Here is a 12,513-nt window from a genome sequence, read left to right as displayed (position 1 = left end):
CACGATTGCCGTGCAAGCAAAGAAGCCCTAGCAGCTCCCAGGGGAGGGACCCCGGCATGGTGCAGAGCGCCCCACATATCAGCTGCTCTCCACACTCGCTGTGCAAGGGCCCACTGCTCACACGGTCCGCCTGCACAGCCCAGGCAGCTCCAGCCCTGAAAGCCTCTTTCATGAAGATGGAACGGAGTGGGGTTACAGAATATGTCCGTGACGCTGCAATTGTCCCTCTAAGAATGTATCCTAGGGGAACATTGGACAAGTGTGCAAAGAAATGCACACAAGACGGTCATCACAGCCTTCCTTATAATGGCAAAAACTTAAAATAACCTAAATCTCCAACATAGGCGGATGGTGAATTGTGGCTTACTACGATTCCCTTGCACAGACGGACCACCGAAGCTGTGCTATGGGTCCACGGTCTCAGGTTTAAGTCCATGAAAGTAGGTTCTGACGCATTAAATGGCAAACACCAAAGTTATAGTTAAGCATGTATAGTGTGATCCTGTTGCTTATAAAATAAATAAACATAAGAACAAGAAGCAGGTGCCAGCCGTGTGTGTGCGTATTTGAAAAGACATGTGTGGACCAATAACATTTGGAGTCTAAGAACCAGAGATCTGGGGCTCGGTGACGAGGAGGTCTTTTTCCTCACATCTATTTTCTCACTTTTCTGACAATGGTTATGTTTTCCTGGTGAGATTAAAATGTTTTGTTTTCTAAAGTTAGAAACATCACGGTGGGACGAATTCAGGTGGCCTGACCTCCCACCTCGAGTCTTCCCAGCTCTGGGATTCGGTGACCCCCCCCCAGGGACGTCCCCATCACAGAGCAGGGATGGGACCTGAGCCAGCTGGTGACACCGCCTGTGGCCGCTTCGCCTTCACCCCTGCCACCACGGAGCCAGCAGAGCGGCAGTGTTAGTGTCCCCTGCTCAGCATCCTGCTCATCCGTGGGCTTCCTTCCTGGATCCACGTCTGTAGCAGTAACAACATCAGTAATGAGAAGAAAGTATGGGAGCAACAGCTGGCCTGTACGGACACAGGAGGGTCACCTGCCATTCTGCTCCTGGAGCCACAGACAGCAAAGCTAGGCCACCTGCAGAGGGTGCCCAGGCTCCGAGCGGCCTCACCCCAGAGACAGGCTCTCCACAGTGGGGGCCTCCCTCCCTCCCTCCCTCCCTTCCCCGGTTCATCCCTCCCAGGGGACGCCCTCCCCAAACACATGCGCGAAAGTTCTCACTTCTGTGTTCTGCGCCCCCAGCAGCAGGACCCCGAAGCCTGCCAGGGAAGGTGAGAGAGACCTCCGGAAGCTCCGAGAGCAAGAGGCTTGGCAGATCCATCTGCACGGCAAGCATGGAGCCCATCCCCAAGGCGAGTCACCTGTGTCTATTCTTTTACTTGCAAGTATTTATTCACGGCTCCCTTGTGCCCGGCACAGAGTGGGGATGGTGGAGCAGCACGGACCCACCTGTCCTCATGGGGTGTGCAGTGCATAATGTATAAACACATGCAGTTCATGCTCCGATGAAAGCTGTGATGGGAGGCTAGGGGCTCTGAGAGCCAAAGCCAGGCAGAGCCCCAGGCCAGCGGCCACTGGAGCTGCCGCCAACAGCAGCCTCCTCGCAGGACCTCCCCAGGCTCGAAGGCCAGTCCCTCACCCCAGTCTCTCAGTTAATTCCCAGGAGCCCGGAGGTGGCTCCCTGGGTTCCTCATCTGTCCCTGAGGGCACACGCCCTGCCCAATGATATCGTCCAACTGGCCAGAGGCAGAAGCTGGATGAGGGGCACTGAGTTGCCTGCTCTGTACCCAGCAGTGGCAGGCTGGGGAGCCCAGCCTTTGAAGGGGGTCCTTGCAAGGCCCCTGTCACCTGTTACTAATTGCTCAGAAATGCCACAGACAGAAACAAAACCAGCCAAACCCCTCTGGCTGGTCAAAATCCACTCATGGGCAAACAGAGAAAAACCAACAGCCAACACCAGGCAGTATTAAAAATCATGCTACAAAATGCTCTCAAAATAGATCCCAATACACGATTCCCATGGCAACGGCCCGGCGCCTGAGGGCCACCTCCCAGGGCCGGGGAGCAGAGGGGACACAGGGCAGGGTGGGCCCAGGCTCTCCGGGACACAGCCCACAGGGGTCAAGAGGGGCGTCCCACCGCCCCCAGCAGGCCTGGGAAGAGAGAGGGCCCCAGCCCCCTTTTAAGCCCTAGGTCTTCTCCAGGGAAAGAGACGGCATGGGGAAGGAGCATGGGGATCCAGTGGGGGAACCACCAACATCCTACAGCATGTGGGCTGGGAGGGCCACAGGGAGAAGCAGTCCAAGCCTGAGGAACCCTCACAGGCCGCTCCCTGAGCCGTCTTCCCCGCATCGCACGAGGCATGGTGCCAGGCTGGGTGGGGAGGCTGACTTGGGGAGCAGCCCGTCCAGTGGCGGGGATGAGACAAGGCGAGAGAAGTAAACAGCCATGGGTCCAACCCACCTACCACTGACACCCCGCCCGGCCCACGCAGAGGGATGCCAGGCACAGAGAAGGACATGAGGAAGCCCTCGGTCCTTGGATTCAGGAAACTGATTCCCCATGAGTGGACACACCAACACCTGGCAGAAACAGGCTCCAAACCTTGCCCGATAGAGACAAGGAGATCAGTGGTTGCTTCAAGCTGAGGGAATCGGGGACGCGGTTTGGGGAGAGGTGATGGCCGAAGGGCACAGGGTTCCTTTTTGAGGTGACAAATAGGTTCTTGACTGTGGATGGCTGCACATATCTGTGAAAATGCTAAAAACCATGGAATTGTACACTTTAAATGGGAGAATTATGTAGCATGTGAACTATATCTCAACACACTTCTACAAAAAAGAAAGAAAACCTTACCAGCCCTGTGCCAGGAATCATGAGGGGACACCTTCACAGTACCTGGCAGGTGCCAGGTGAGCAGTGGGGTCTCGGTACCTTCCACCTACCACCTTGACGGTCAGTGTCTCATGGAACGGCCCTGATGATCTGACCTGGTAAACGCCCGTAGCCCATTTTACAGATGCAGACAGTCGGGTTAGGAGAGCTTCAAAGGCTCAGAAGAGCCGCACAGGCTGGGAAGAGAACTTGTGTACGTAAGCAAAATGTCAGCTGTATATATTTGGGACAAAAATGCCACCCAAGAGATAGCCAGACCTCCCTTCTGCTGCAGCCAGGAGAGGGGTAGGACCTCGGGGTCCAACAGAGAGAAAAGAATTCATTGCAGCATCACACTGAGCCCACACCCCACACACCACCCCTGCACCTCCAAGGCCGGATTTTGGGCCCCCTCCTCCTGGAACCCAACTTCATCCAGGGCAGCTCACCCCCACTGCGGCCCTGCACTTGCTCTTTTGTCTGCTGTCTTCCAATCCGTCCGACTCTAGACCACCATATCATGCCAGGGCCACAGGACCCCATGCTTATTTCCCAGAGCCCATTTGGGGTGTGTTATGGACTGAATGTCTGTGTCCCCCAAAAATTCCGATGTTGAAGTCCTAACCCTTGGTGCAATAGATTTGGAGGTGGGGCCTTTGGGAGGTCATTAGCTTTAGATGAGGTCAAGGGGGTGGGGTCCCCAGGATGGGATTAGTGCCCTTATCAGAAGAGGAAGAGACCGGAGGCCTCTCTCCATCATGTGAGGACGCAGCAGGAAGGTGGCCGTCTGCAAGCCAGGAAGAAGGTACTCAGCCAGCCATGCTGGCACCTTCATCCTGGACTCCCCAGCCTCCACAGCTGTGAGAAGTAAACCTATGCTGTTTAAGCCACCCAGTCTGTGGGATTTTGTCATAGTCACTTGAGCTAAAACAGGGTGCCAGGGCCAGATGGACAGACTTCAGTGTCCCCCAGCACCATCTGTCTTCAAGGCAGGAAACCTGGTCCTCCCATTTCACAGATGAGGAACCCAAGGTTCTTTCTCATACCTGGGGTGCACAGCTCGGGGAGGGAGGAGTCAGGACTAAAATCCAGGACCCTACGACCCCAGCGCCCCGGCTCTGCCTGTAACACCTGTGCCATCCCCGACCTGGCCAGACAGCCTCCCCGCCTCTTCTGCTCTGCTTGAGACGCTCCTCCATTGCTGACATGTTCATGGGAACTTGGTGCTGTGATGGGGCCAATGCTGTCAGGGTCACCAAAGCTCAAACACTCCATTGGCCCTGAGGTGGAGTAGCAGATAAGGGTTCCTCATGGGGCAGGCAGAGCTGCAGAGGCCCCGGGCAAGGGAAGTACTTCCTGAAAGCCCAGGGAACAGCTCCTCCTCCCTCAGAGCCTTCCCCACCCTGGGACCCCCCACACCCTCTTGGCCTCACTGACACAGATGCAGTGTAGGGTACTAGAAACAGCACTGGCCGCAGCCAGACATACTGGGATTCAACTCCAGGCTCCATGCTATTTGGCTGAATGAGCTACAGGAAAATTACTTTATCTCCCAGAGCCCTGGTTGTCCACCAGCCCCAGAGAGATCAGGGGTGGAAGGACGGAATGAGGTCATAATGTCCATGCCCGGCCCTGCTCCTCCAGGGGCACAGGCAGCACCTGAACTGGAAACACTCAGGGAAGGGGAGGGGAAACATCGATGACCTCCTGCACACCCTGCCACCCACCCCATTCCCTGGGTTTCCTGTCTTCCCCAAACCTGCCAGGCAGTCTGAGCCCATGCCCAAGCTGACCCTCTGCCTGGACAGTGTGTTTCCCCTCCGCACATCCGGCTAGCTTCCACAGCCAGAGTCAACCTTAGCTTCTCCCAGAAGCCTCCTTTGATGCCCTGCTTGTATTGGCCAAATCTCACAAACCTCACGTGCATCCTCCTGGACACACAGCTAGACTACATTTCCCAGACTCCTTTGCAGTCAGGCAAGATCATGTGACTGTGAGCCAGCCAATGGAATGTGGGCAGAAACGAAATTCCAGAAATTCCAGGCCAGTCCCGTGAAAAACACCCTGAGCACACCTCCAGGCTCTCCTTCCGCACTGGCTAGCTGAATGGAGAGGATAGGAAGACCTAGAGGAGGGCAGAACCCCAAGACGGAAGGAGACTGGGGCGTTGAGTGACCTAGTGGAGCAGAGCAGAGCCTGTCCTCTACCTGCATTAATGGGAGAGCAAGATAAACTTGCATTGTGCTAAGCCACTGAGATGTGTGGGTAGATGTTATGGCAGGTGGACTATGCTGACTAGCACACATCCCGGACTCCTTTCCCAACAATAAAAATGTCCAGTGGTGGCTCCTTCCTTGAGCCCTCCCAGCCCTGGGCCCTCTGTGCCATCAGTGGCCAGGGTCTCGTCTCTCTCCCGCCCTGGTTGTGAGCTCTTTGAAGTCAACCCGTGACTTGCTCATTTCTGCTTTCCTAGCTGGGGCTGGTGCAGAGTGGGCGCTCATAAATCTTGCCTGATAAATACACCAGAATTCCTCAGAATAGGGCCACTTGCAAAATGAGAAGTTCGTCCCCAAAGGGGCTTCCAGCAATAGCGTGCACTTGCTTCTCCGAGAGTAAGTGATTACGATGTGTTAGCCACACTCCAGGCCTGTTCTAAACTCTTCCCGAGGACATGCTCGCTTCACCGTTCACAAAAACAGAGGTGTAAAGGAGGTAAATCACTGGTCCACAGCCCAGGGCTGGCAGGCGCACAGGCAGGATGACAGCCCGGGCCGTGGGGCTCAGAATGCACATGCTCCCCCGAGAGGCAGTCCAGCATCGTGCTTGTCCCACTCCATGCCCCCTCCTGCTCCACCTCCTGCTGAAGACACACATCCAGATTGTCACAGCTGACCCGAGGGTCCACTGTCCCCAGAGCTGCCCCCATGTGCTGCTCAGCTGAGTGCAAATTCTGGGAACTCACGGCCAGAGAATCAAGCAGGAACAAGGGCTTCCCCCCAGCTAACTGGATGTAAGGCATCAGAGAGGGACCGTGGGCCCCTGAGAGCACCCAGGAGCACACTGGCTTGAGAATGAGGACCCCACCCCGGGGCCTGGGGACCTACAGGGACACTGCCTTCCACACACATGGTGCCCCCCAGACACCACTGTCCCTTGAGAGGTGGGTGCACATGTCATTAGCAGTTCTCACCAACAGAGGAACACTGTAACCAAAACACTGAAATTCTCTGCACCAGCTGGTGAACAGCCACTCCCTTACTTGCCACCCTGTGCCCCCCACCACGTCCCCATCTTCCAACTAGAGGTTGAGGCTGGGCACAGCAGGTCCTGCAGCACAGCATCTGTGCCTGCGCCGGATGCTAGATGCTTACACTGTCACCCCTGGGTGTGTGCAAACCCTCATGTGCCAGATGGAGAAACTGAGGCCGAGACACTGAGTCACACCAGGAGAAGGGGCAGTGCTGGGCTTCCAAGCAGGCCTGTCTAACCCAAGGGCCCGTGGCTGTGTCCACACACTTGTCCTGCAGGCTAGTCTGACCCCAAATGCCAAGAAGTGTTCATCACCCTGCCAGTATTCAGCAAACCACCCGGACTGCTGGTTTGTTCAAACCCCAAGAAGCAGCTCCAGGCCAGGCAAGACCATATTTCCTCTACATGCCAAGCACTTGGTGAAGGGTAAAACAGGATCAGACTCCCTTACGAGGAAGAGGAAACACAAACCGGATACTCCTGAATCCCTGTGACCACAGAGTGATGCTGCCACCCCGCCCGCCGAGCCCAGCCCACGGCCAGCCCCGCCAGGGGCGCCCAGCTGCAGCAAGCTGACTTCCTCACCCACTCCTGCCAACGGCCCACACCTGCATGGCCTGGAGACTCCTGGCCCCAAGAGCTCCAGCTCCTTCCCCACATTTCTCAGGGCCACGAGAACCCCTCGGAATCTCTGGAATCAAGATTCCATCCAAAGGGCTGCCCTCCCTTGGGGTTAAGGATTCCAGGGTGTCGAGGAGAAGTCTCTCCCGGCAGCTATGCCTCTCAGGCCCTCCCCTCTCAGGTCCAGGATTTGAACCTACCTCCCCTCTGTGGGCTGAGCCCCGAGATTGCTGTCTCTCTGGGGCCACCGCCCCCTGTTCGCCCAGGAATCTCAGGACACCCTTCTACAGTCACTTCAAAGTGGATCTGGATCCAAGTCCACAGCCAGCTCGGGCCCTCTCTGGTCTCGCTCCGAGGCCCACGGCCTTCCATAGGGGTCCCCAGGTCCCTGGATATCCTCCTGGTGCCTCCCAGGGCCTCTGTGCCATCGCTGGGAAGGTGACCGCATGGTCAGTTCTAAAGGCCACAGACAACCGTTCCCTTTGGGGGTCTGAGGCCTGTTGGCCCCTGAGGCCACATGGCCAGGCTGAGGGCCAGCACTTGGCTCTTGCTGCCATGTGGGCTCCCATCCTGGACCAAGGCCCTTGCTCTAAGACGTAGCAGTGAACGTCCTCTCTCCCCAGGCTTTCAGTGGGCAAGAAAACTGCACCCTCCCTCACCGGGTGATGGTTAAAACCAGCGTTTACATCCACGCAGTGGCAGAAACAGAGCAGCCACTGCAGAGGCTCGCGTCTACCCCAACCTGAAAGAACACCCCGATACACCTGCAGCTTTGTTTTTTTTAAAAAGCCCATTCCAGAGTCTTAAGCATTCGATGCAGGACCACACGCAGGCTGCGCACTCCACACCTCACCCGCTTCTTCCTCACTGAGAGAATCCCGGTTTTATTCAGAACAGCCATGGGCCCAGCTAGAAATACCAGGGGTGGCCACATGCCCACAATCTGACCAGTGACAGCAGAAGTTCACACAAGGCGGGGTCCTGGGAGAACTCCGATGTCCTGACACGTGGGTGCAGCCCCAACGGACACCTGCCTTTGTCCTCCCTTCTTCCTGCTGTGGAGGCAGGATGAGGAAGAGCAGAGGCCGGAAGGGGCCTGGGTCCCTGATGACCTCTCCAAGAAACTGTCCCAGCCTGGCCTGCGCTGACACCCAAACTTCTTGTTTTGGGGACAATCCCAAACGGGTTAAGCTGCAATAGTCAGATTTTTCTTACAAAAAGTCAACACCATCCTTCCTGACACAGGTGGCGGTCACTCCACCCGGGACCTCCAGGGGTGCACGCCGCTGGATAAAACTGAAGGATGGCTTAGCAGGAACAAGCGAAAGTCACCAAGACTTACCGTGTGCTAGCATTTTCTCAGTCCTGACATTGGGAGTCTCACTTTACAGATGAGAAAACTGCTCAGAGACGTTAATGAGCTCACCCAAGGTCACACAGCCCGTGAGGGCAAAGGTCAGGATTAGAACCCAGATCTTTTCAGAGGAACCCAGGTTGCTCTTTCACAGAAGGGGAAGCAGCCACACGCCTGGGGTCAGAGCAGGACTCCTCCGCGTGGATTCACTCGTGAAGAAGCACAGATTCACCAAGCCCTTCCTGTGTGCCAAGCACCGAGTGCTCTGGCCCCACAGCCACACTCCGCCCAGGGCAGCAGGGCCCCTTCTCTGCGGCACCTCACATCACATCCCGCTATGTTATTTGGCACATGGTGGGGGGCTGTCCTAGGAGAGGTGAGCACCCACCATGTACCAGACTCGGTGCCTTCCTGGGGCACATGGTCTGGGGGCACGAGGCTCCTGGGGCCTGTCCCCTGTGCCACTTGGTCCCATCCCACGCCTGTGGGGACTCAGGGAGTCATGCCTGAGGCCAGCTGGCAGCTTCCCTTCTGGCTGGCACAGCCTCTGCCAAGGGCGAGCCAAGTGCGGGTTCCTGGCTTGGCCCTGGCCAGCAGCGGCAAAAGTGGAGGGACCGGAAGTTCCAGTGCCTGGTCCTCCAGGGGTGGCATGGGGGCAGGAGGGCCCCTCCTTAGGAAGACTCCTTCACCCGGGCCACCAAGGCTCACTCTTCTGCCCCGGGGCCTCTGATGGCTCACTCCACGTCCCCCCGGAGATCAAAGTGGAGGTCTGTCCAGGGCCCGCAAGTGGCTGCTCCTGAGGCCGGCGGGGGTCCTGCCCACCTGGAGGGCCACGGGTGGACGGCACCAGAGGCTACCTCAGGGACACACCTAGGCTAGGGGAGGGGCAGGAGAAAGAGCTCCTTCCTGGGGGAGGAGACGACCAGGGAGGAGCTGTCCTGCCCTCCTCCAGCTTCAGGATCCAGGTCGGCCTCTCTCCTTCCCACGGCCACACCCCAGGCAAAAGCCCCATCTGCACTCGCCGGAGGCCCTCCCCTCTGGGCCCTGCAGCCCCGCCTTCCCCTCAGCCAGGGCGGCTTTCTCAGTGCACCTTGAACCACGTCACAGCTGGTATTAGTAAGTGGGTCTGTGTCCAGGTAGGTGAGCACTCACTGTGAGCCGGCTGGTCACCTGTACTCTCTCTGGATCCACACTCAGCCCTTTGAGGCTGATACTCTTACGACCCCCACCCTGTAGTTGAGAAAGCGAGGGTACAGGAGGTTAAGTAACTCATCTGGGGTCAATCACTAGTAAATGACTGAGCCACGACCAGTTGGTCTAATTCTCTAGTTCCAGAGCTATGCCACCTCCCTCCTCCTCTTCCAAGGCCTCGCCCATCCAGGGCTCTCTCAGCCTCATCCACAGCCTTCTTTCAGTCACCCTGCTGCCTCAGGGCCTTTGCACCTGCCATGCTGGTCTTTTGTCCTGGGCAAGTAACTTCTCCCTAAGTCACTAGGTCTCAGTTTCAATGACACTTCCTCAGGGAGGCTGTCCCTGACCGCCCAACAGGAATTTAGTCCCCATCACTTGCTTCCATAGCACCACCCACTTCTTGCCCTTCACAGCACGTCCCACAATTTGTAGGTTCAGACTCGTGTCTTTATTTGTTCAACAGCTGTCTCCCCAGCAGACAGGTGGCTCTCGGGTCTGTCTCATTCACCTCTGACAGCAGCATCTGGCATAAAGTCTAGCACAGCACATGCTCAGCAGCAGCACGCACTACTCATTCATTAAGTACCATGTGCCCGGGACCAGGCCAAGCACTCTACCCTCATTATCTCATTTAATCCTCACAAAACTGCTAGGAAGCAGCGACTGTTCTATCCGTCCTACATGTGAAAACCCTGAGCTACACAGTGGGTTCAAGTTCGCACAGCTAGAAAGAGGCGGGCCGCCAGGATGCTCACCAACTGGGTCTCAGCCCACAGGGCTCTACCCACTGGGCTGTGCTCCTCTCTCTAACATGCATGTTGACTGGAGAAACAGCAGAGTGGCCTGGAAGATGGTGGGCAGAGGGACCGGCTGAGCGAAGGTGGGAGGCAGGAGGACGGACCATGCAGAAGGAACCAGAACTCCGCGTGCAGGAGAGAGGAGGCTGGCAGAGAAGGGCGGAGTCCTGGGGGAGGTCCCCACATCTCAGAAGTGTGGCCTTGACCCTGCAGACTTCCCGGAGCCCTGAGGGTCTGGGAGCCAGGCCAGGGCGGCCGGCTGGAGGGCTGCAGATGGCCCAGCAGTGAGCACAAGGGACCGCCCCCTTTCCGGAAGGATGGAGAGTACCAGGGGCTCCCGCGGTGAGGCGATGGGTCAACCCCACCCCATGGGGCGGGCGGAGGGTGCCAGCAGCCTGGAGCGCCGCCTGTCCCAGCCCCTGCTGAGAGGGATCAGCAGCCACAGAGATCCTGCAGAGGACTGGCCACCACATGGGCGACAGTCAGAGCCCCATCAGAGCTCAGGAGAGCAGTTAGCTTGTTTAAGGGGCCCAGCCCGTCCCCCAGGTGGGGAAGCAAGGCTCCCTTCCTACGGCCGCCCAGACAGAAGCCCCACGGGAAGCAGGCCAGGCCCTGCAGGTGCCCTGGGATTTGGAAGAAAAACAGCAAAATCCGCAGGCACCTCAGAATGAGCACGGAGGACGAGGGGTGCAGGGGTTCCCCCGACTCCCACGGAAAGGGGGACAGCCCTCCCTCCCAACTGGACTGCCCACCACTTCGTGCAAACACCTGCCGCTCGGATCCGTGGGCTGCTGTTCTTCAAGGATTTGCTTTTCTGAAAGACCTGGAGAATATTCTAGAACAAATAAATATAGCTCTCGTGGAAGCTGTTCCAGTTACATGCCTATGTTCATTCAACAAACATTCTCCCAGGGCCCGCTCAGTGCCAGATGCTGGCGGACAAATTCTTGGGCCGCAGCAAAGTGAAGGAGGCAGTTGCCCGCGAGGGGCTAGGCAGGGGAGGCTCAGGAGCTGAGATGACACAGGGTGACAGGTGCTTCAGGGACACATGTAGGGGCACCCAACCAGCCAGAGAGGGCTGCATGGAGCAGGCGTCTTCAGCCATAAGGTGACTCAGTCTGCACGGCACAGGGTGGACTGCATGCAGCAGTGAGTGGCAGGCGAGAGCTGGGACTTCAAGAGCCATGGGACCACCCCCTGTAAGCTGCGGGTGGCTGGGAGCCATCGCTGGCTCCTGAGCAGGGTAGTGACTGGATCTGAGGTGATGGCCACGGTGAGCCTGGTGCACACCAGCGCAGGCCTTGAGCCATCTCGGAAACGCAGGCGCTGGGAGAGCCGAGTGGGTACGTGGTCTCAGGGCGGTGTTGCGTAATGCCCCGTGGCCTCCCGCCAGCCCTTTAAAAACAAATGCTTAGGTCATCGCCAGAGGAAGCCAAAAATTAGAGAGGGCTCCTCCGTGTGCCCAGAAAGGACCCAGGCTGAGCTGGAAAACAAAACCCAAAGGAAAAATCCCAGAGCGTTTCCGACGGCCGGGTCTCCCGGGTCTGGGGGGAGGGGACACCGACAGGCTCTTCCGAAGTACAACGAGGACAGGGTCCTGGCTGATGACCGATGCCTGCCTGACAGGAAGGAGAAAAGAAAGGACTTTGACAGCAGCACCTGACATCCCTTCTTGTGAGGGTCACAGCTGGCCCAGGAGGAAATGCTTAAGGAGACGAGGGCCTTGTCCCGCCAGCATCAGACTCTCCCTGAGTAATCTCCTCTTACCCGGCTCTGCAGCTCTTGGGTGCGCCCCTGCCAGCAGCATTCCCCATTTCAGCTCCATCTTCTCTTCTGATTCCTGGACACGGGAGTCTTAGGACACCCCAAGTTGCCAAATAAAGCAGCCGGTGGCCTGTGTCTTCAGCAGCAGGTCTGAGGGTTTCCATCGCCAGCCACTGGAGACCTCAGAGCCAACCTCAACCACGGGCTCATTTCCCACGCGGAGAGATAAAGCCCAGACAGAGTCATGTACCAGGACATGTGGTAGCTGAGCATGGCCAAGGGCTCAGAGGGCTGTCCCTGTCACAGGGAGGGTGCGAGCAGAGTCTGCAGGGGCCCTGAACAGACTTCCAGGAGGTGCCTTCCACCCCAGGAGCCTGGGCTCCACATCCCCAAGGCCTCGAAGCAGGCGCAATATGGGGCGTGCAGCCACACCTCCTTCTCCATCATCTTCCAACGATTGGTCTAAGTGTAACCATGTGACCCACCCCCTGCCCCATGAGGCAGAAGCAGAAGTTGCTGGATGGGGCTTCCAGGAAAGTTTGTTCAAAGGGCAATCTCAGCTGGCGCAACCCTTCTGACCTCTGCCTCACCCTTCTCCTTCCTGCCTGGAGCAGAGATGTGACCAACCCAGTACAAATGGCAACA

The 12,513-nt window shown here is 57.6% G+C and overlaps 1 protein-coding gene across 1 annotated transcript in view; it reads right to left on the bottom strand.

The window, feature by feature from the left end:
- The window catches only part of KCNK9 (potassium two pore domain channel subfamily K member 9), a 68,140-nt gene extending 55,900 nt beyond the window's left edge, over nucleotides 1-12,240 (bottom strand). The window contains exon 1 of the mRNA XM_046641623.1: nucleotides 11,872-12,240. Coding sequence (XP_046497579.1) covers nucleotides 11,872-11,929 — 58 coding nt within the window. The 5' untranslated portion in view covers nucleotides 11,930-12,240. The remainder of the gene's footprint in view (nucleotides 1-11,871) is intronic.
- Between the last annotated feature and the right edge of the window lie 273 nt (nucleotides 12,241-12,513).

Source organism: Equus quagga, chromosome 16 (genome assembly GCF_021613505.1).
Source record: "Equus quagga isolate Etosha38 chromosome 16, UCLA_HA_Equagga_1.0, whole genome shotgun sequence".
Classification (NCBI taxonomy): domain Eukaryota; kingdom Metazoa; phylum Chordata; class Mammalia; order Perissodactyla; family Equidae; genus Equus; species Equus quagga.
This window is presented reverse-complemented; position numbering and strand designations above follow the sequence as displayed.